Below are 20,316 nucleotides of genomic sequence, written 5' to 3'. Positions count from 1 at the left end.
TTTAAACTTATTATCACAAATGTAAACTAAATGTTATTTGTAGTACAATGCAGTTGCATTTTATGCAAATCTGAAATATTGCAATACAAAAAATATTAACAAAGCCTTACTTCATGCACAAAATTTGAAATAATGGAAAACATTGTCCTGAATTATGTGATGTCATCAGGAACATGTTGGTTATGTTGGTGTTAAATCTTTCCTCCACCTTTCCTGACAGTAGTATTTTTTTTAAGTGACACAATCAGGAAGTTCTAAATGTGATGGATTAAGTATTGCAATTATTGTATTTGTGTAATCGATGTGATTTGTCTTGTTCTCATTGACTATTCCTGTATCTACTGATGTTGCAGCTATATTGGGATCTATGGAAATAAACAACAACAACAACAACAATCCCTCACATAAAATGAGACCACACTGTACTTTCTGTGTCAGGTGATAATAGCTACTCTGCAGGCAGTAGTATAGTTGGTTGAGGCACTATGCTATAAGAAGGTTCACTTCCTGATGAGGTCACTGGATTTTTCAATTGACCTAAAACTTCCAGCTGCATTATGGCCCCAGGGTCAAATCAGCCTCTAACAGAAATGAGTACCAGAAATTTTTTGGGGGGTAAAGGGGGCCTGGTGCATAAGGTTGACAACCTCACAGCCATCTGTGAGCCAACTGTCTAGAAAACTGGGGAGTCTCAACATCTCACAACCCTATGAACATCCACGGCCTCTTACAGGGATATGTATGTCTAGGCAGCAGACGTGCATGAGCATGTTCAGAGGCTGGTTTCAGTAGTCAAAATGGCGCCCATGTTTCAGGAGTGTATTACCGAAGAGCAGCATTCTGTTGTGCACTTTCTGTGGACAAAAGGACTCAATGCAAAGGATATTCATAAAGAAATGTTTCCTGTTTATGGTGGAAACCATTTGTCATGTAAAGCGGTTCACAATTGGGTCATGAAATTTTCTCAGAGATGTTTGAATGTTACAGATGATGCCTCACCAGGTCCCCTTGTTGATGCTGTGACAGAAGCAACTGTGAAGTGGGTGGAAGAGATGATTTGAGCTTATAGGAGCATAACGATAGAGAGTGTAGTAAGTGTATTATGGTATTCCCATGGTTTAGCATACAGCACAATGCACGATCGTTTGAAGTTCAAGAAAGTATGCTCATGGTGGGTACCCAGAGAACTGAAATATCGAGAAAAAATTGAACCAATGTGTCTGCCCTTGCAACATCTCTTACAGTATGCAGATGAAGGGGAAGATATGCAGAAAAGGGTTGTTACTGGGGACTTATCATGGGTGCATCACTGCCAACCCAACTCAAAGCTTGCTTTGATGCAATGGAAATATTCCAGTTCACCTTCAACCAAAAAGGTCATAGTTTAAGGTTACTCCATCGGCTGGGAAGGCTGTGTTTATGTAGTTTTGGGATTCTCAGGGAGTACTCTTAGCCCATTTTCAAAAGTGTTGTGAAAATGTGAATTCTGTTGAAGCTTGAGGATGCAATTCAAAGATACTGTCCAGGTCAGCTGGCAAGAAGGGTACTGCTTCACCATGACAATGTCAGACTTCATACAGCCCAAGCAACTGAAGGCAGAAGTCAAGAACTACAGCGGGAACTTCTTGAACATCTGCCTCACAGCTCAGACTTGGCACCTGGTGACTTTCATCTGTTTGGTCTGCTAAAATCATCTTGGCAGCAAAAGTTTTGCTGGTGATGAAGAGGTTTAAATGGAGGTAAGGAAGTGGCAGAGACAAGTCAAAAGACTTCTATGCTGCGGGTTTTTTAACACACTGGTAAAGCGATGAGACAAGTGTATCAATGTTGGTGGAGGTTAGTTAGTTAGTTATTAGAGAGGGTGGGTTTCCCCATGCACTTAGACCTGTAGTGGTCCATTGTGCTTCCCTCTATGATTTCTACCAGCCTCTATATCCTACCGGTATTGGTGCTTACCATCAGTCCCGCCCAGCCAGCGAGACCGGCTCTACTGGCTGAGAAGTATCTATAATGCTTCCTCCATCTACCGGAGGTATTAGTGACTGCTGTTGGGCGGCAAACGTCCGCAATTTTGCTCAGTGACCTCCTTTGGAGGTATGAGGTTCTTTTACGTGCCGTAAAGCTACGACACGGGACCCACGGCTTAAAGTCCCTCCCGGAGGACTTGTTCCCTGAATTTTCCCCCCCTTAAAAATTCGACGACCTCCGCCGGGTATTTGAACCCGCGTACTATGAGTCATGAGGTGGGAACGTTACCTCTAGACTACGGAGGCTGCTTTGGTGGAGGGTATGTTGAGAAACATTTTTTTTTCCAGGTTCGAATATCACATGTTCTATGTTTTATATCCACCTGCGACCTATTTACTAACTTTCCCCCAATATTATGTGGACATGTGAAGTGTAGTATACCATATAAAAGGGGCAGTTTACAGTTGACTATTTGTGTGATGTCGGTCTCAATGCATTATTTAATAACATGTAAGACTGGAAAGGAATAAAAGAGAAAGCAGGGGACATTAATACGAAAGCTTATATAACAAATGATGGGACTTCCTGCTAATTCTTAACAGATGTTAAACTAGTTTCTTTACAAACTTCTTATTCACCTTTATACTGAGACACTTGTTCAGGGCCATAAATATTCATTGTGCGGTATGGATTGACGGAAACACATACTTCTCCAATATATGTGTAAATCTTTCCTCCTTTGAACCTAGAAAGTAATACAATTTATTAATTTTCTTAAAAACATTCCTTCAAATGTTATGCATTTTGTTTATACCTAGATAATTGTCAAAAACTTCACAAAAATAAAATTCTGTCTACATTCCTTTCTTCATGATTCTAAAGCGATTCCCAACCGTTTATTGTATGTTCCACGGATTCCTTCATTTGATGGCATTAGTCTGTTTCATATGACTTCCTTACTTGGACTGTGCTTTGTTTAACTACTCATATTTAAATATTCATCTCTAGTTGCCAAATGGTACAATGATACAAACAGAGACCTCAATTATACAACTGCTCTTTTCAAAATGACTGTTTTTATTTATGTACATAACCAGACCATAATGACCCTAAAAATGTCACAGGCATTCAGTTTCTTCAACCTGTTTTCAGGATAACAATAACAACAATATTATTTCACTGTATGACCAGTTGCAAAGTTATGTAACATACAGTTACCTAAGAACAGTTACATACTATAAATAAATGGGGGGGGAAAAAAATTAAGATACAACACAGCACACCCACTCTATCACACACTCATAAAGATTAACATATTTAGCAAAACCAATTTTTCACTATAACAGTATTATAGAAAACTATCATAAAAGTAACACCTGAAAAGAAGAAAATGTAGCAGAAATAAGATTATAGCATTACAAACCATTATGAATGTAATGAATTTGTAATGAAGAATGAAAGGGCCAGGAGCAGCTTACATGTAAATGCTGTAGATCAGCGTCTCTCAACTGGAACACGATGGTCACTTGAATGGGATCTAACGTCTTGAAAATTATGATTAATTTGAAGAGCACTATCTTCTGGAATGTAATGTCATGCAGTCTGGTACAAGTTTATAGACATTTTGGAGGTAAGTAAACTGCCTCCATCTTCAGAATCAAAAAGTAAACCAACTACAAAGTTTCATATTCCAGAAAACAATACTCTTCATAGATGCCACTATGGGAATCTCAACTCTAACAATAATTAATTCTGTCACATAAAATTAATTTATATAAAAACTCTCCTGCATCCTATGTAGAAGCTCCTCAATAATGTTGCACTGCATTCTACAGTTGTGCTAACAGAAATATCATTATATTAATAAAACAGGTCACTAGGGACTATTACTATTTTAAAGTTCTTTAGACTTTTCATTAATAATGAATATGATAGTAAAATATACATAACTGTAAAAATACACTATCTGGGAAAAGGTGTAGCTTCAGTTTTACTATGCTGAGACTACATAACACATAATGTGAATCTGTGAAACATAAATATATACACACTATTTTATAGTAAGTTATATGTAACCCAAATTAATGCCAACCATATCCTGCAACAATTCGCATTTAACTGTTTTCCTGTCAGCCCAGATCAATACCAATACAGTCCACTATTTTTACACTATTTTTGTATAAATTCAAGACAGAGTGGATAAGTTACACTATCCTGAATTCCTCAAGCACAAACCACTACCCAAGCATTTTCCAGTACAGTTAAAGAATACAGTATTTCTATTATCACATGCTGATTTGGGTTAAGCTAATCTGGCATGACAAAACCTAACAGGACACCTATCCTGCCTGAGGTTTTATATGAATTTTCTCAGCACCTATAGGCAAATGCTGGGATAGTGCCTTTTTCAATATCAAACCAGAAAGGAGCACTGGGAGACGGAAAACCTCCCTTGGACATGACATGATTGGAGGTCAAAACTCTTTTCTAAACTTTCACACTTTCCCTGTGAACTACTGGGAGATGACGAAAGAAGTGGGGATAAGGGGGTTCTCTTCCCCCAAACATTTTACCCACCTAAACATAATGTAATGTTTGAATCCTACTTTTGCCCCCTCAGATTCAAAATATATATTTGTATTTAGGTCTACAACTGTGAATAAAAATTAACTTGAAGGCCCGTTTGATAAGTTACAACTATTTGTGCTAAGTATATTAAATGTAGGTATAATTAGTTTTAAAATATGTTAGAATGGTTTGGATCAGTTTACATCTGTTGCATAACTACTAAACCAACTAATAGGTTCCATACGGAAAAGTATTTCCTGAAGTGCTAACAGTAGTTCAGGTAGTAAACAAGTTTCCAACTTTTTATGGAATCTGGTGGCTCATTTCCATGTTCATAAGAGTCCATCACCAGTCCCTATCCAGTATCAAATGAATACAGCCCACACCCTCCCATCCATCTTTTTAAGATTCATTCTGATATTATACTACATTGTATATCTAAATTTTCCAGACAAGTCTCTTCCCTTGAGGTCTGTAAACTGAAATTTCATATGCATTTCACAATGGTGCCATGCATGCTACATGATCAACCTATTTAATTCCTTTCAATTTGATTGTACTAACAGTATAAGATAAAAAAGTAAAGCTATTCCTGTAACAGGCTGTAGAGTTCCATGGGGTTGTGGGATGTTGAGGCTCCCATATTTTCTAAACAACCAGCTCACAGATGGTGGTGAGTTTGTCAGGCTTAAGTGCTGGCCACCCTTCACCCTCCCCCCCAGAACATTCCTGGTACTCATTTATGTTAGAGAATGAGTCAACCTCAGGACCATAGTGAGGCTGGAAGGATTAGATCAATTAAAAAATCCAGTGACCTCATAGGGAACTGAACCCATGACCTTACAGCTTGCAGCATAGTGCTTCAACCAACTATGCTACCGTGTGCCCCCAATAACACAAGAGGAAGACTACAAATTATGAAGTTCCTCATTACGCAGTTTTTCTCCAGCCTCTTCTTATGTTTTCCTTTTTAGGTCCAAATATTCTCCTCAGTACCGTTATCAAACAGCCTCAATTTATGTTCTTAAGTCAATGTGAGAATCCTTGATTCACACCCATGCAAAACAATATGTAAAATTATGGCTTTATATATTTTAATCAGAGATTAATACAGGATTGTGCTCCAATGTTCAAATTTGTTTTTTGTTTTTTGTTCTGTCACAGAAACAGGGTGAAATGTATGTGGATAATAAGGGTTTGATAAATTCTTACAGTTAATGTGACACTTTAAAAACAAAAAGTACGGGGTTACTGGCGGCAAAGCATGCCACAGGTGTGATGTCATAGGATGAATGATTCACCGGGAACTGAGCATAAATGCATTTAACACATGTCGCTTACAAATGTCTTGGTTTGGTAAAATTTCACTCATTGTGATTACATAAAAGGCTCTATGATGTAAGTGAAAAGACGTCCAATGTGCTCATACTTTGATCTCACTTTTTATTTTCTAACCACCTGTCAGCATGGCCACGCCCTCTTGTGCAGGCAACAGACAGTGAAAGCTATTTTCGGTGACAACAGTGTTTAATTATGGTAAAGTTTATAAACACATAACACATATATTTGAAGTACGCATAATACTTGTCACTTTTACCTCTTCCGGAGATTATCCATAAATCTGTCAAGTGTAATTTCGTCCAAGAGGACGAAATCGACAATTCCAACCTCATCTTCTGCCGCCATGATGTCACCGAACTAGACTGACTACTGGTTATCTCAACTTACAACACGACTAGCCGGTTGGTGGGCAGTGAAGTGTGATTCACAGACGTGCTCAAATGTAGAATTACGTGAAAGAAAAAAATATGTAACGTCAACAAAAGCACGTGGCAACAACGGCGAAAGTCCCCGTGACGCAATCGAAAGCGATCGAAAGTAACTAGCCTGACTTACGTGCAACTTAATAATACCACGACCACGAAGGTGCTGTTGAACAGCAGTCAGCAGATGTTCTCGGATTTTGATTTGTAGTGCATATATCAGCTGAGGGATTTAATTAGGTAAGAATATAAGTTAATTTCACTTGTCAAAACATATAATTAAATATCTTAATAGGAATGCACAGTTTTATAGCCTTGAAAAACAGAGAATCTTCAGGATTAGGAATTTGACAACTATTTTGACTTGCAACTACGTGAAGAAAGAATTACGACATTGTGAAGAGGATTTTTCCTTGGATGTTGTGAGGAGACAAAATGTTCAGGAAAAGTCAACAGTATTTCAGAAATTCCAAAGAAACGTCACACACGCCATATGGCAAGGGATGTGAGTTTGAAAGTGATTTGTCGTTTTCCAATGAAGAGCAAAAAGCCGTCCGTGATTATCCTACAGAGTTGAAGTTCTCGCTTGTTGCATTTTGTGTTTCCCTCATAATCGTATGCAGCAAACTGATTATTATAAATAGTAAGTATAATTTTTGTTTATTTGATAATACGTTTTTTTAATGTAATGAACAGTGCTTAGTAATAAGGAATTCATCTTGGGTTGCTCGATGAATCCACCATAGCGTTTGTTGTAGCGGTGTGGGAGGAGAGGACAGTTTTTAATTCATTTGTAACTCACAGTTAGTGTGAGGACAGTGATGATTAATTACATTTGGCGCAACACAGTTCCGTGCCTACTGATATGACGTATGTTGCCGCTAAAATTATTGAAAAATTTGTGTTTTATTTATGCAACTGAATGATTTTGCTGTAACTTTCACCAGATGATCATTTCTGTCATGCTGTTAATCATGCAACAGACTGGGAAAACAGTAATGTTCTAGACTTCTATTCAGGAGGTGCTTGATTCAAATCTAAGATGGCATGCCAGCTATCCTAACTGAGGTTCACTGTTGTGTTCAATCTGCCCAGACTGATCCTGGGATTGTACCTTGATTAGCCATGACTACTTCCTTACAGATCCTTTCCAGTTCATTATTCATCAGTCATCTTATCATTTGTTGCTGTATAGTTTGAATTACTGACAGCATTGTTTAGTAAAGCACAAGTAAAATACATCTTTATTTGCATCTTAGAATTGTACAACTACAGGCATCTGTTTATATAAATGTTATAACTGCATCAAAACACTCTGAAGATGAAAGCGACTTAAGTAGTTGATCACCATATTGTTGAACTGTACAGAAATTTTAAACATTTTAGATAGCAAGTTTGAAGTATAAGATTTGCGTGAAGCATCCAACTGTGGAGATCTGTACAGTCTGATACCTTGATATTGTGATAGTACTGTGCAGCTAACACGGAAATCTTAGGCCATGGTGCTGTTGGTAGGCCATGATTTGAAAAATCTTGTTGCATATTCTAATAATTTAGAGATACAGAAATAGAACGTATTTATACAGTTTAGCTGTGGGAATATTAATATGATATGAAAATTAACTTAATAGTTCTCTTATTCATTAATCATGATATGTTAGAAGTTTATTGTAATTATATTGTATAGGACACTGTTATTTATGTTTGCTTAACATTATTTAAATGGTAGCATATTTCTGTTCACAGGAGCACTTTTGCAAAAATTCATTGTTTATGGTAAAACATATTGGGCCACATCATCATTTGGGGCATACAAGCTTCTCAGTGATGATACGAAGTCCAAGGTATCGGAGGTGCTACTGACATCCAACAATGTTGTCGGAGACATTTTGGCCCATTTCAGCTGGCTGTTATTTCCAGTGCTTGCTGGATTAGGAATGACTGTTCTTACTTGGTGTATGATTTATGTAGACAGTTACATTCCTGGTATCAAACCTCCCACACCATTCTCACCTGCTAAAAACAGGTGGGTATGTTGGAGAGTAGCATTGCTATTTAATGTTGCACAGGAAGTTAGTAAGGGAAGCAAGAATAGTCAATTTAACTCTTTTTTTGAGCCCAAAATGGAAGAAAGCTCATTGTCATTTGGGAATAGCACATGAATTTCAAATAAGTCCAAATTTGTATTTCTGTTGTATCACTTCAGCCAACAAAGCCAAAGCACATGAACAGTTCTGACCACTAGAAATATTAAATTAATTGTTCCATGGGAAAAATAGACTCACTATATAATTTTTGTTTTTGGAGGAAATGAAAACATTTGGTACTTTTTGACCAAACAGGCATGTAAGTTGAATTTCCTTATGGTTAATTTAGCACTGTGCCATATACTCAGTTAAGAAACATGTCATAAGGACATGGGGTATGGAGGTAGTAGACCCAACTCCACAAATTTTTAACCTCAGCTTTGGGTGGAGGTGAGTGGTCAGCTTCTTGCAATGGCTGTGCTACTCCCAGGGAAGGAGCCTCTGGTAACTACTAAATAGAGGGTGTTTGGACCAAAGAGCCAGTTTGGTGTGATGTGGAAAAGAAAAATTACTGTCCCTACTGGGATTTAACTTTGGTTGTCCAGCCAGTAACCAATTGTTATATTGAATCAGTTATTCAACATTGTACCCAGAGAAGCAAGAATTACTATACCCATTTCAAACAAATTTAAATATCAACATTTTAGATTTATTAGATAAGATGTGATGTTAATAGTGAGCTGTCATGAAAACTGAATGTTATGTACTTTAACTTAACTCTATTCATTCTGGTCCATCACACTGAGCGAAACATATAAAGGCAATAAATATCTACAAATTGAATCACACTGGATGGTGTTAACAATAATTTATGTACTTGAACCCATTCTATATCCCTGCTGAATGGTTTTTTAATTTTGGTACCATTGATCAAGTTTTCATGATTATATTTTCATTTTGGTTGTATTTTGTATTTGTTCTTTATTTTGTGCTTTACTATTGTGACATGACAGCTGAAGAGCTGGAATGGTTTAACAAGAAAAATTGTCAAGTGCTAGGCAGTGGTGAATAAACATGTTTCCATGGCAACCAAAACATGTTGCACTTGCAACAACAGATAAACTATGGAAATGATGTTTTCTATGCAGTTCAAACCAAAGCTATATAGGGAAGATGGGTTGCATGTCTAAACATGTGAACTGAGTGGCTAGAGTTTAGACTGGGGTGAGTAGTTGAGAGATGAGCTGTTACCAAGCAATTGTCCATGGCCCTTAGTCCACAAGCAAACTATACCGACTGAGCAACCGCTGCTTGTCAGTGAAGTTAGTGCCAACTTCTGCGGATAGAGGTTGCCACGGTGTTAGTGCAAAGAATTCCGAGGGCTATTAATGTCGGTTTTCTAGACCGGAGTTACCAAGCAACAACTAGTAAAAACTTAGCATTTGCAGTATTGATTTATAGAGAGTGTAGATAAGTTCACAGACAGTGAATCAGCTACACCAGGTTGTGACTGGATTTAGTGATTTGAACGACACTGTGTTGGACAGAATGGCTTTTATGGACTTACTTCATGTGGTGTGGTCACGGCCAACTACCATTTGTCAGAGGTGATATCGGTGAAGTTTGCCGCCTGGTCGTGGTTGTGTGCAGTGCTGTGTGAAACAGTAGAACAGTGGTGAACTTGAATGTACAGTATACCAAGATGGCAGATGTCCCAGTACCGGGATTTCGGAAATACTGGAGACAGAAGCTAGCGTCACTGAAATCTGAAGCTCATGCCCTCACAGACAAGTACTCAGAAGCAGTTGCTGTAGTATAAGTACATAAAGTACTCAATGACATTGAGTTCCTTGCCTGATATGCACTGGTTAAAGTGGGGGAAAGCACTGAGTGGACCTCTAATTTCAATAGTGCGGAGGAGAACAGAGCAGACGTTTGCAAGGCTGTAGATTGGAAGCCGCTTTATAGTCCTTTTTATGGCATGTATGTGGTAACACTGAAAGAATTGAAGGCCATCCTTAAGGTGAGTGCACAGGCAGGACAGAGTGGTGAAGAGAACAAAACCTCAGTGGAATCAGTGGCCCAGGATGGTGACTTCTGGGAAGTAAAGAGATGCAAGAGGCATATCTCCAGTGATACCTCACAGATACGGATAACTAAGAAGTCACCTAAACCAGTCCCAACATCGGCAGTTGTCAGGCTGCCTCCAAAAGTAATGTAAACTCTCAGCTTCTTTGAACCTCTCAAATACTGACATGGACAAGGAGACTACTGGAGCAGAAGGCTCCAAAAAAATCAGGTAGGCCAACAGCAGTAGTGATGAATTCTCCACAAACCTCATTCGACTACAAAATGACATAAAAGGACATGTTAAAGGAGAGTACGAGTTCTGAAATACATGAAATGGAACTTGTATCACAACAAAATAAATGGTGGACTATTCAGCCATGAAATCATACCCAAAGAAAAATAATCTCCACTATTTTTACCTTTTCACCAAATTCCGAAAAGCCTATCAAAACATTAATCCTTCACTTTCCCCCAGACACACCAGCAGAAGATATTTCCAGCAGCCTAGAGACTTAGGCTTCAATACCATCAACATGAAGCAAATGACAGCCACTCGAACAGCACCCAGCAGACAACCCCATGTGGAACCTCTCCCTCTATTCCTTGTTACCTTAATAAGAAACATAAGTCTCAAAAAGATGTACAAGCTGAATAGCCTTAACCATATTATCATCAAGGTAGAGTTATACAGAGCTCGGACTGACCTTATGCAGTGCCACAACTGCCAAAACTTCGGCCATGTCTGGATCTACAAGCAACTCCCCATGATATTTGTGGTGTGGAGGTGGCCACCTGCACAATGAATGCCCTGAAAGATGAGTATAGAATCTACACTGAGTTGCTGCAATTGCACCCCAGCAGAAGGAGAGAAACCTCATCCTGCATCATATTGATGCTGCAGCCATGTGAAAGGAGAACCACAAAGGAGAAGAGCACAAAGAGCTCCCAAGTGACCTCTGGGAGGATGTTCTTCTCGAAGTTCACCTCACCAGAGCAGTCCTATGCAGCTGCATTGCCTCAAGACACTCAGCACCAACCACATGTACTGCAGACAGATGGGAAAAGCATGTGGCACCGTGGCAGCAGCAGCATCTACAACAGGGAATTCAGAAAACATGTTCTCTCAATACAGGCTCAAATTTCGACTAGCAATGGAATGTTAAAAGCAGTCACTGTAATGTAACAGGTGATGACAGTGCTCAGTGAAGACATATTGGAAGAAGACAAAATAATGGTTCCTACAAAAATGGTACTTAACTTAATGAAACAAAATGGCTGCTAGAGTTTGTAATCCACTCAGAGTCACAGCATTTAATGCAAATGGCATTTGGAAGCAGCGGTGGGAAACAAAAATAGGGAACTGTGAGGTCACATCTCAAGCTCTGTAACCAATTGCAAAATCGCTCAGGAAAAGGGGTGGACCAAAGGCATTAACCACTGTTCATCATCATTTGGAATAACATATCACCTGAACAAGAAAGCCAACGTGATTGCAGATTGTTTAGAAAACCAGTTCACATCTCATGACCTGTGTGACAAAAACCATGAGTGACAGGTGGAGACTTAGAGTCCAAGCTGCTTACATCTGTAGATGATACCCCGTTGGGAAAAGTAAGATCTTGTGACATACACAAATGTAAATAAATAAATATAAATATAAATTAGCAAATCTGTTGAAATTGAGAAAGGCTTGTTTACTTGATGATATTTCAAACAAATGCCTTAGGCATATTTAAGAAGTCCACTGATACATCTGACACATTTATTTAATCACTGCCTTCGGCTGTCTCATTTACCAAAGCTTTGGAAGGAAGCAAAAGTTATAACTTTACCAAAACTCGGTAAGGATCCAATATTTCCACAAAATTTATGTCCGATTAGCCTCTTGTCTACAACAGGCAAGCTATTTTAGAAAGTTATTCTGAAAATAATCCAAAGGCACATTGAAGATAGAGGCCTGCTTAATGCAAGCCAGTTTGGTTTCCATGCCTGTCACAGCACAACACCTCAATGTATGAGGCTTACGGACCACGTCACCTTAAATTTCAACAATAACATGTCTGTGGCTGCTATAGTCTTGGATATGCATGTAGTGCAAAGGAAACAATTTTCAGTAACATGCTATGTATGCTATACATACATTTGACAAAGGTGAAGCCCATTCATAAGTGAGAAACCCATCCTCTCATCAGAGAGGATGTTTCGTATGGTCTATGACCGTAAGGGTCGAGTTGAAACTCAATCGCTGATCTTGAGCCTCAGAGGGCTTCATGCCAAGACGAACTGATTGGCGGTAAACTGCTAGTCATAAAATATCCCTGAACCTGACTCTGTTAGACATAGCACACTGAGAAGACTTACTGTTTACAATAGTGGTTTATAGAGCATGTAGATGAATTTAAGTTTTAAAGTTATGTGTAGTTACAAGTTGTGTGTTCAGTAAATCTAATTATCAATCTAAACCCAGTGTCTGGTCACTAACACATGACAATATTATTTATATTCTAATAATCTTGCTTTATGATCACAATGACAATATATTACTACAGATTAATATAACATAATATCTTTGTTTCTTTTAGGAAACAGTGTAGCCCCAGATTCCACTTGGGTTATATCGTGGCTGTTATAAATGGTTTACTTGTCTTTCTTCTGATGGTATTAAGTTGGAAATAGAGCTTCATGATACAAAAGAAGCTTTAAGTAAGACATCAGGTGTTGCCAACACGTGAAGTCTTCTGCAGGCCCAGTCAACAGAAGGAATTGAATGTGTAAAGAGTAGCATTTACACTTAGGCTCTGGCATCTCAGTTTTATATAACTTCGTTTATTTTGCATGTTGTGTAGCTATAGCAATCTCATGACAACCTCCAGAGCATAGTTTTGATAGGAAGGTTGTGACCAACAGATTTTCAAAGCTGAGTTTTCTACTTAAAGATATTTAAAACTTAATTATGGTAATGTTGTCACACTTACTCTATACAGGTTTTAAGGTTCTTGCAGTGGTGACTATGGGATATAATGCCTTGCAGTGTGGTGAAAGTCAGTTGATGTTTGGGAGGAACATATTGCCTCCAACTTCAGTGTTGAAGAGTAAGCCAATCAAGCAGGCAGCAAGCAGAGCTAAACTTTCTGCTTGCCTCTCACTGGTTTCTTGCTTACCTTAATGCTTTGACCCTGAAGATGAAAATGATATTCCCCCAAAACACTGGTTGATTTTTAGTGCTCTGCACAGCATTGTATTCCATGAGATAGAATTCTTCTTACTGTGTACAGTAAGCATATCCTACAGTGTTATACAAAAAGTGTGTTTTTACATACCCTTTCTTCTTCAGTTGGTAGCTCAGAATGTACAGAAATTATTTTAATTGCAGTTGAATAGAAATCAGAAACCAGTTTTCTGTGTAGAAGAAGAGCTGGAAGCCAAGAGAGACCTGTGTACAGTCTAATTATCCAAGGATGGTACTGAAGATCATTTTGTGGTAGTCCCCAGGAAACAGGCTAACATTTGTATGCCAGCTGTGAACACAATTCATATAGTTAAAAGCAGCACAGTAAAAGATTACTTAGATTTTAAATTTGGAATATAATGTTCTCCTGTATTTTCAGTACATCATAGGGATAAATCAGGGTTCACATGTTTAAGCTTTATGCAGTCAACTTTATAAATGTCACTGAAGGCTTAGGAATGTTCCCTCTCTTTGGATTTGGTCTATGTATTTTACTGTTCAAACTGCCACACAAGTAAAATTTACAGAAACTCAAGTTGGGGAAACATTGCTGCAAGTCATGGCTTGATGTGTATCCTGCCTTATCTGACAGAGTATTGAAAGGCATGTGACACTGAACAATTTTTCATATATCTGGATTATTCCTATACTCATAAGATTTAATTTTGGACCATCTTTTGCATATTCAGTGATTTGGTATTGTATCATTTGCAGACATCTGAACATACAGCATAAAGCACTTTCTGTTCAGTCTATGTTGATATACACCATCTGTATCAAAATTTTGACAGTTTTGTTGATTTGCAGGACACAAAGTGCTTTCAGCTATGTCTTTAGTGTTCTGCTTGTGTTTATATTCAACACACACTGGCTTGGTAAATGCTAGATTAAATTATGAAGCTATTGTTTAGTGAGCTATTAAGACAGAATATTCCTGAGTAGTGCACTTAGATGAGTTTTCCTTTCCCCCATATCATAACAGCTGTGAAAAAAGAAAAAAAAACTCGACATTAACTTATTCTTTCACACATGTGGGAATTTGTCATGGTGGGGATGACTTGTCTCCTGTTTATGAAAGAAAAGTATTTAAGTTACATTGAGCAGGGTTAAATTATGGAATTTCAGGATCTTTGTTGGCCGATCACAGTGGCCTCACAGTCTAAGGCATGAACTGTCCTCACTTGCTCAAACACTGGGATCATTGGTTCGAATCCCACTTAAGGCATGGATGTCTGTATGCATTTATTCTGTGTTTGTGCTGTCCTGTGTGCAGGTAATGGTATTATGATAGGCTGATCCCCTCTCAAAAGAGTCCTACTGAATATGTAAAAAGATTAAGAAACTGAAAAAGCAGCCAAGGCCAAACAAAGCCATAGATAGATAGAATCTTTGTTATTTTACAGATCAGGATTTGTATGTAATGTAATTTGATTTTCATGAAGTTTAGAATAATGCTTTCTATACCTCCATGTCATGCATGACATTGCCACAAGTTGGAGTGACTATAGATGGGGTTTGAATTGGTAACTGGATTTATTGACCACTTACAGATCATAACTACAAGTAACTATAGTGCTGTTGCTAATTCACACACTACAATTCACTAAAGCATACATTAAGCCTTTTCAGTCTGCTGTCTTCTCCAGTCATTGACTGGTAACGGCTTCCAGCAGCGGACATTCCCCTGGCTGTGGGTTCCCGAACTATGCCCGTGCCTCATCTACTGGCTTCTAACAGCAACAGCTCATAATGACTGAACTGCACTGCACTCACTAACTAAACTATCAGTCAGAGTCAGAGTTACTTTTTGACTGGAGGTTTCTGCCAATCAGTTCATCTTGGCACCAAGCCCCTCGAGACTTACAACCAGAGATTTTATTTTTTGGCCAAACCCTTGTGTTCATAGTCCTTATGTAACATCCTCTCAGATGAGAGAATGGGCTTGTTGCCTATGAATATGCTTGCCCTTTCATCAAATGTCCATATTGAACATACAGCATGTTATTGAAAGTTCTTCCTTTTGCATTATATACAAGTTGTCTGTCAGTACAGGCTTTGCATAGCAGATTATGCCTGTCTTACATATCTTATGCTACAGTGGCAGCTTAGTCGCTTGAACGGCCATACGCTTAATTGCCGCCAAGTTTAAGCCTCTTATATTTTAAATAAACTGAACTCTTCTGGTCCAGACAAATAGCCTCAGAGCAGACTCACAGAGAACACCAATGGCAACACCATTTCTGTTGTTGTATGATGTCACCATGGATGTGACGTGTTCCTCATATGCGTTTATATGGGTTGTTACCTAGCAACAGGTCTACATGCTGCAGTATTAATTGCCCAGGGTCTTTTTCTATTGTCAGAATGTAAAATACGCATGACTTTCTGACACAGTTGTCAGATTTAGAAAGTTAGCATATAACAGCATAGTACATACAGTGATAATATAACTGCATATTTCACTTATGGAACAGCCCATTGTAGATTCTTGTTACTGGAATTAGATGTTAGTGACTAAAGTCATGTAATGGGTCTGTTAATAATAAATTTAAATGAATCGAATTCTGTAATTTAATATGAAGGCTGAAGTCTGTTTCCTGTTAGGGATTTTATATTTTTAAAATGAACTGATCCATAAGCTTGAAACTGCACAGCAGGCTTACAGCTTAACATCTGAGACACTATCGAAGATAAAGGAGTACACTAATTTCAAATGGTGTAATTTGGAAATGTTGCTCTAGTGTCAATGTAATATTTATGGATAAGTCTACAGGTGTATATCAGTCTTAGCTGTCTTCTTTTTTATTATTACATAATGCTGTTTTCTATGTAGCACCTCACAGACTTTACTTATGTAATATAATTATTTCTACAACATGGTTTACTTACATGGAGATTACACAAAACTTGAAAAGCCAGTAGACCTATAATAATATTACAGAGTGGATTTTGCTTGGAGTATAGACTAAATGAAGGAATTTTATCAAAAAGATGATACTTTTAGTACTAATTGTGTTCTGTGAAACTTTCGTGTTACCGTCGCTTGATGATGGTCATGTGACTGAATAGTATGACAATAATTGTGTCGTACAAATTAAATTTACAACATGGTATACAGAAACCCCCTGTAACTATCTCCATGATCAGGTTGATCAAAAATTACCAGTTCTCTTATGCTTACAGATCTCCCAGTTAGATTTGTTGTATGTTTCCATTTGAACATGGTAATCAACATTGAGGTTTCATATAAGACAGAAAGTTTAATGACTAGATGAGTGACTGTTAGCTTCTCCAGGACACTATGGGCACAGTGTCAGTAATATTTTTAACATCTTAACTATGATTTACAATTTTCCTGATATGCAGTTGTGCTGTATGTAATATTTTTATCAAATACAGCATCACAGTATCAGAAGTCTTCTAATTTAAGTATTAGGAATTCATTCATTCATCTGTAATCTGTCAAGACGACAGGTCCAGAGTCTCTTCCAAAACAGTTCCTCCACTTGATGTGATCTAGACCTTTCTCCTTCAAATGAAAATATCCTCTTCTGTCCCCAAGGTCATCCAGCATCTTCTTACATCTTTTTCCTCGTCTTCTGGTCACTTCTATCCGCCCCTCTATCTTTCCTTCAATAACTTCTTTTAGAAGGCAGTTACCACGTAAAATATGACAAATCCAGTTAGCCTTCCGTTTTCATATTTCGTGTAGGATATTCCTCTGCTCACTGACTCTTAACTGACACTTCTTCATTTCTCACATAATCGGTCCAACCGATCTTCTCCATCCTTCTCCAACACCACATTTCGAAGCTTTCCAGGTGTTTCTGATCTACTGCCCTAAGTGTCCAAGTTCCAGCCCCATACAAAGCGATGCTCCAAACATAGCATTTCACTAGTTTCTTTCTCAAATTTAAGTCCAATTTCCTGGTAAAAAGATTCTTCTTACTAAATGCAGCTTTTGCCATGGCAATCCTAGATTTAATTTCACACGTACACCTTCCATCATCTGTTAACATATGGTAAATGTAAATATGGTAAAATAATCATTGTTATAAGGTGTTGCTATTGCACATTATTTATAAAAGTTAACTGCAGCTTTATCTTACAAAGTGTATATTATATTGTCATGTATTGGTGAGTAGACATGGGGTTTGGGTTGATAATCAGGTTTATTGGGAGACATGCGGTAGCATAGTTGGTTGAGGCACTATGCTACAAGCTGGAAGTTCATGGGTTTGAGTCTGGAGGAGGTGGATTTTTTCAGTTGACCTAATCCTTCCAGCCGCACTATGGCCCTGGGGTCGACTCAGTCTCTTAATGGAAATAAGTACCATGAATCTTCCTGAGGACTTTTATAGACCATATACAATTTGTAAATACAAACAGTTATAACACTTTCGTTAATCTACACACTAACTCCGTGGTTTTAGTTTAATTTAATTAATTATTCAAGCAGAGCTGCCTGCTTCATGCTCGTTTCTTGTTTGGCGTATTCTTAGACCCTGAAGATGGCGGTGACGTGATCTTCCGAAATGTACGTTGACTTCAAACAGACAACATTGGGTTATATCCCAGAAGATAGAACTCTTTAGTCTATTTCATGCCCTTTAATTTTGAATATTAGATAAATTGCAGTTATTTTAATATGATAAAATTTATGAGCATTACATAAGATCTGAAAATTGTTCAGTGGGTACTCGCTGTCAACCTGGAAGGAGTCACCTGTATTACATGCATGGGGTAGAGGGTGGGGTTACGTATCATCTCTGGCTGTATATATTGTGATGCATTGCTAGGCAGTGGCTTGATAAATACCTTCTTGCGGTAATGAATATGCAGGCAACAATAGCAGAACTGCCATTTCTATGCAGCAGCCAGTAAACACCTTCCACTGTTATTACGTGACAACAGTAGGGAGTCCATTGCTGTAACAATATGTGTCAAAACTGGTTACTAGGCAGTTGTGTAATATACTCATCTCTACAATAATGGAAGAGGTTTTCTATGTGGTCTGTGCTATGTCTGTATAATGAGGGCCTGTTGTAGCTAGATGAGACTGGAGAATTGGGTCGGGTTCTGGACGGGTGGCATTTTGAGGTGATCAAACAAGAAATGGCAAGAAGACTTCTAGTGATTCAGAGTGATAGCTGCTATGTTAAAATCTGTTGCCAGAAAACTGATAGTGAAGATATTATAGAGGCCTAGCCATTGTTGAGATCTGTTACATAGGAGCATACTAGGCACATGTTGAAGGTTTTATTTATGTGATATAGTTACAGTAACTTTCAGAGTGTTATAATTACTTGTACTTACGACTTGTGAGTATCCATTAAATCGATTCACCAATCCAAACCCTGTCTACAAGTCCTAATACACTTGACAGTATGTATGAATTTGATGTTCATGAATTGCATGTTATATTAGTGTTACTGCCTTGTCATAAATGTAGAACAAGAAGTAACCATGCATATGGTGAAAGAACAAAAAATGGTGAAGAAATGCTGATGATATTCCAAGAAGAAAGTTTTTAAGAATGTATTATGAAGAAATGTACAGTTATACTCTTTTAGATTGTGGTGTCTGCAGAAAAGTTTTATTGTTGTTCACTTATATAAGGATAGCTGACAATCATGTAAAGAATATTGGATGAGGAACTTATACACATTTTGTTCTTATTGATAGCAGACTGTATTCAAGATTCTAATATGGGAACATATACAGAGAATTAAAAAATAATACTATAAACAAGATTCTTTCAATAACCAGGCAAGATTTCAAGAGAAAGATAAAGAAAATAGTTTGTTTCTGGTGAATATACAAGTTGTGGTCTCCAAATACTTTTTAGTAATAATTTTCCAATATTTGGACAGTAGAACCAATTACAGCTGCCTCCATTTGGTGAGTTTTTAGTAGGATTAACGTTATTTTATTATGTAACTACTAAGATTTTTAAGTCTATTGCTGAAGTGGATACCAAGATTTTTGTGGTATTATTTTAACTCTTCTCTCAGAAGTAAAATAAATTAATCTCTAACGAATGAACAGTGTAATACATCAATTACATATGTAAAAATAGCATTAGTTTTGATATTTTATACATTGAAAGCATCACGCATGGAATCCGTACTAGTCTTGTTTCCTGGTAAACTGTACACACTTGTTACGAAATGGACTCTTAAAGTTCTTGACAAAATGAACTGTTTTAGAGATATTTATGATTAAAATCTTGCAACTATGAGGAATGCTGATATTCAAAGACTGAAACTTTTTATTCTATAGAGGAATTCCTCATTGAGTAAGTAGCTCAACCATTCCTATCATAATCACTGATTCTAAATTCCATGTGGAAAATGACTACTGGTATTTCAGAATTACTTTCTTTTTAAATGTGTTCTTTAAATAGTTATGAAGGTGTTTTATTTTTAATGGAAACTCTGATATGTCAGGTGATATATTGTGTTGACCATACTTTTTTATATTCAGTTCACTGAATGGGAAAAAAAATATCATTAACAACCTATGAGGTTGTGTTCTTCCAGTTGCTCAGGCAAAAGAATGTACTGCCATACACCTGATTCTGAAGTCTGTTCTCATATAATCATGTCCAGGACAAGTGAGAAGTGGGCTTAATCATGTTCTTTATTTTGTGTTTACTGACATAAATGTTTTAATTTTTTGTGATTCCATA

The 20,316-nt window shown here is 37.6% G+C and overlaps 3 protein-coding genes across 5 annotated transcripts in view; 2 read left to right on the top strand and 1 right to left on the bottom strand.

The window, feature by feature from the left end:
* LOC111873900 (unconventional myosin ID) overlaps positions 1-6,241 on the bottom strand; it is a 42,406-nt gene extending 36,165 nt beyond the window's left edge. For both annotated transcript variants that reach the window (XM_023868972.2, XM_023868971.2), the window contains exons 1-2: positions 6,134-6,241; positions 2,607-2,713 (exon numbers count right to left, since the gene is read on the bottom strand). In XM_023868972.2, coding sequence (XP_023724740.1) covers positions 2,607-2,713; positions 6,134-6,222 — 196 coding nt within the window. In that variant the 5' untranslated portion in view covers positions 6,223-6,241. The remainder of the gene's footprint in view (positions 1-2,606; positions 2,714-6,133) is intronic.
* Positions 6,242-6,451: 210 nt separating this feature from the next.
* The window catches only part of LOC111873901 (ankyrin repeat and zinc finger domain-containing protein 1), a 40,289-nt gene continuing 26,424 nt past the window's right edge, over positions 6,452-20,316 (top strand). For both annotated transcript variants that reach the window (XM_023868974.2, XM_023868973.2), the window contains exon 1: positions 6,452-6,539. The gene's annotated coding sequence lies outside the window, so the exon portion shown is untranslated. The remainder of the gene's footprint in view (positions 6,540-20,316) is intronic.
* On the top strand, positions 6,546-14,834 carry LOC111873904. Its single transcript, XM_023868982.2, has 3 exons — positions 6,546-6,942; positions 8,046-8,325; positions 12,979-14,834. Exons 1-3 carry the CDS (start codon positions 6,735-6,737, stop codon positions 13,070-13,072), a joined length of 582 nt encoding a protein of 193 aa, XP_023724750.1. The 5' UTR covers positions 6,546-6,734; the 3' UTR covers positions 13,073-14,834.

Source organism: Cryptotermes secundus, unplaced genomic scaffold (assembly GCF_002891405.2).
Source record: "Cryptotermes secundus unplaced genomic scaffold, Csec_1.0 scaffold597, whole genome shotgun sequence".
Lineage (NCBI taxonomy): Eukaryota > Metazoa > Arthropoda > Insecta > Blattodea > Kalotermitidae > Cryptotermes > Cryptotermes secundus.
This window is presented reverse-complemented; position numbering and strand designations above follow the sequence as displayed.

Excerpts from the sequence above, each read along its gene's own strand:
- LOC111873904 (XM_023868982.2), top strand. The coding sequence starts at position 6,735 with ATGTTCAGGAAAAGTCAACAGTATTTCAGAAATTCCAAAGAAACGTCA. Across the intron at positions 6,943-8,045 it reads CAAACTGATTATTATAAATA|GAGCACTTTTGCAAAAATTC; the intron begins GTAAGTATAATT and ends TTCTGTTCACAG. Across the intron at positions 8,326-12,978 it reads TTCTCACCTGCTAAAAACAG|GAAACAGTGTAGCCCCAGAT; the intron begins GTGGGTATGTTG and ends TGTTTCTTTTAG.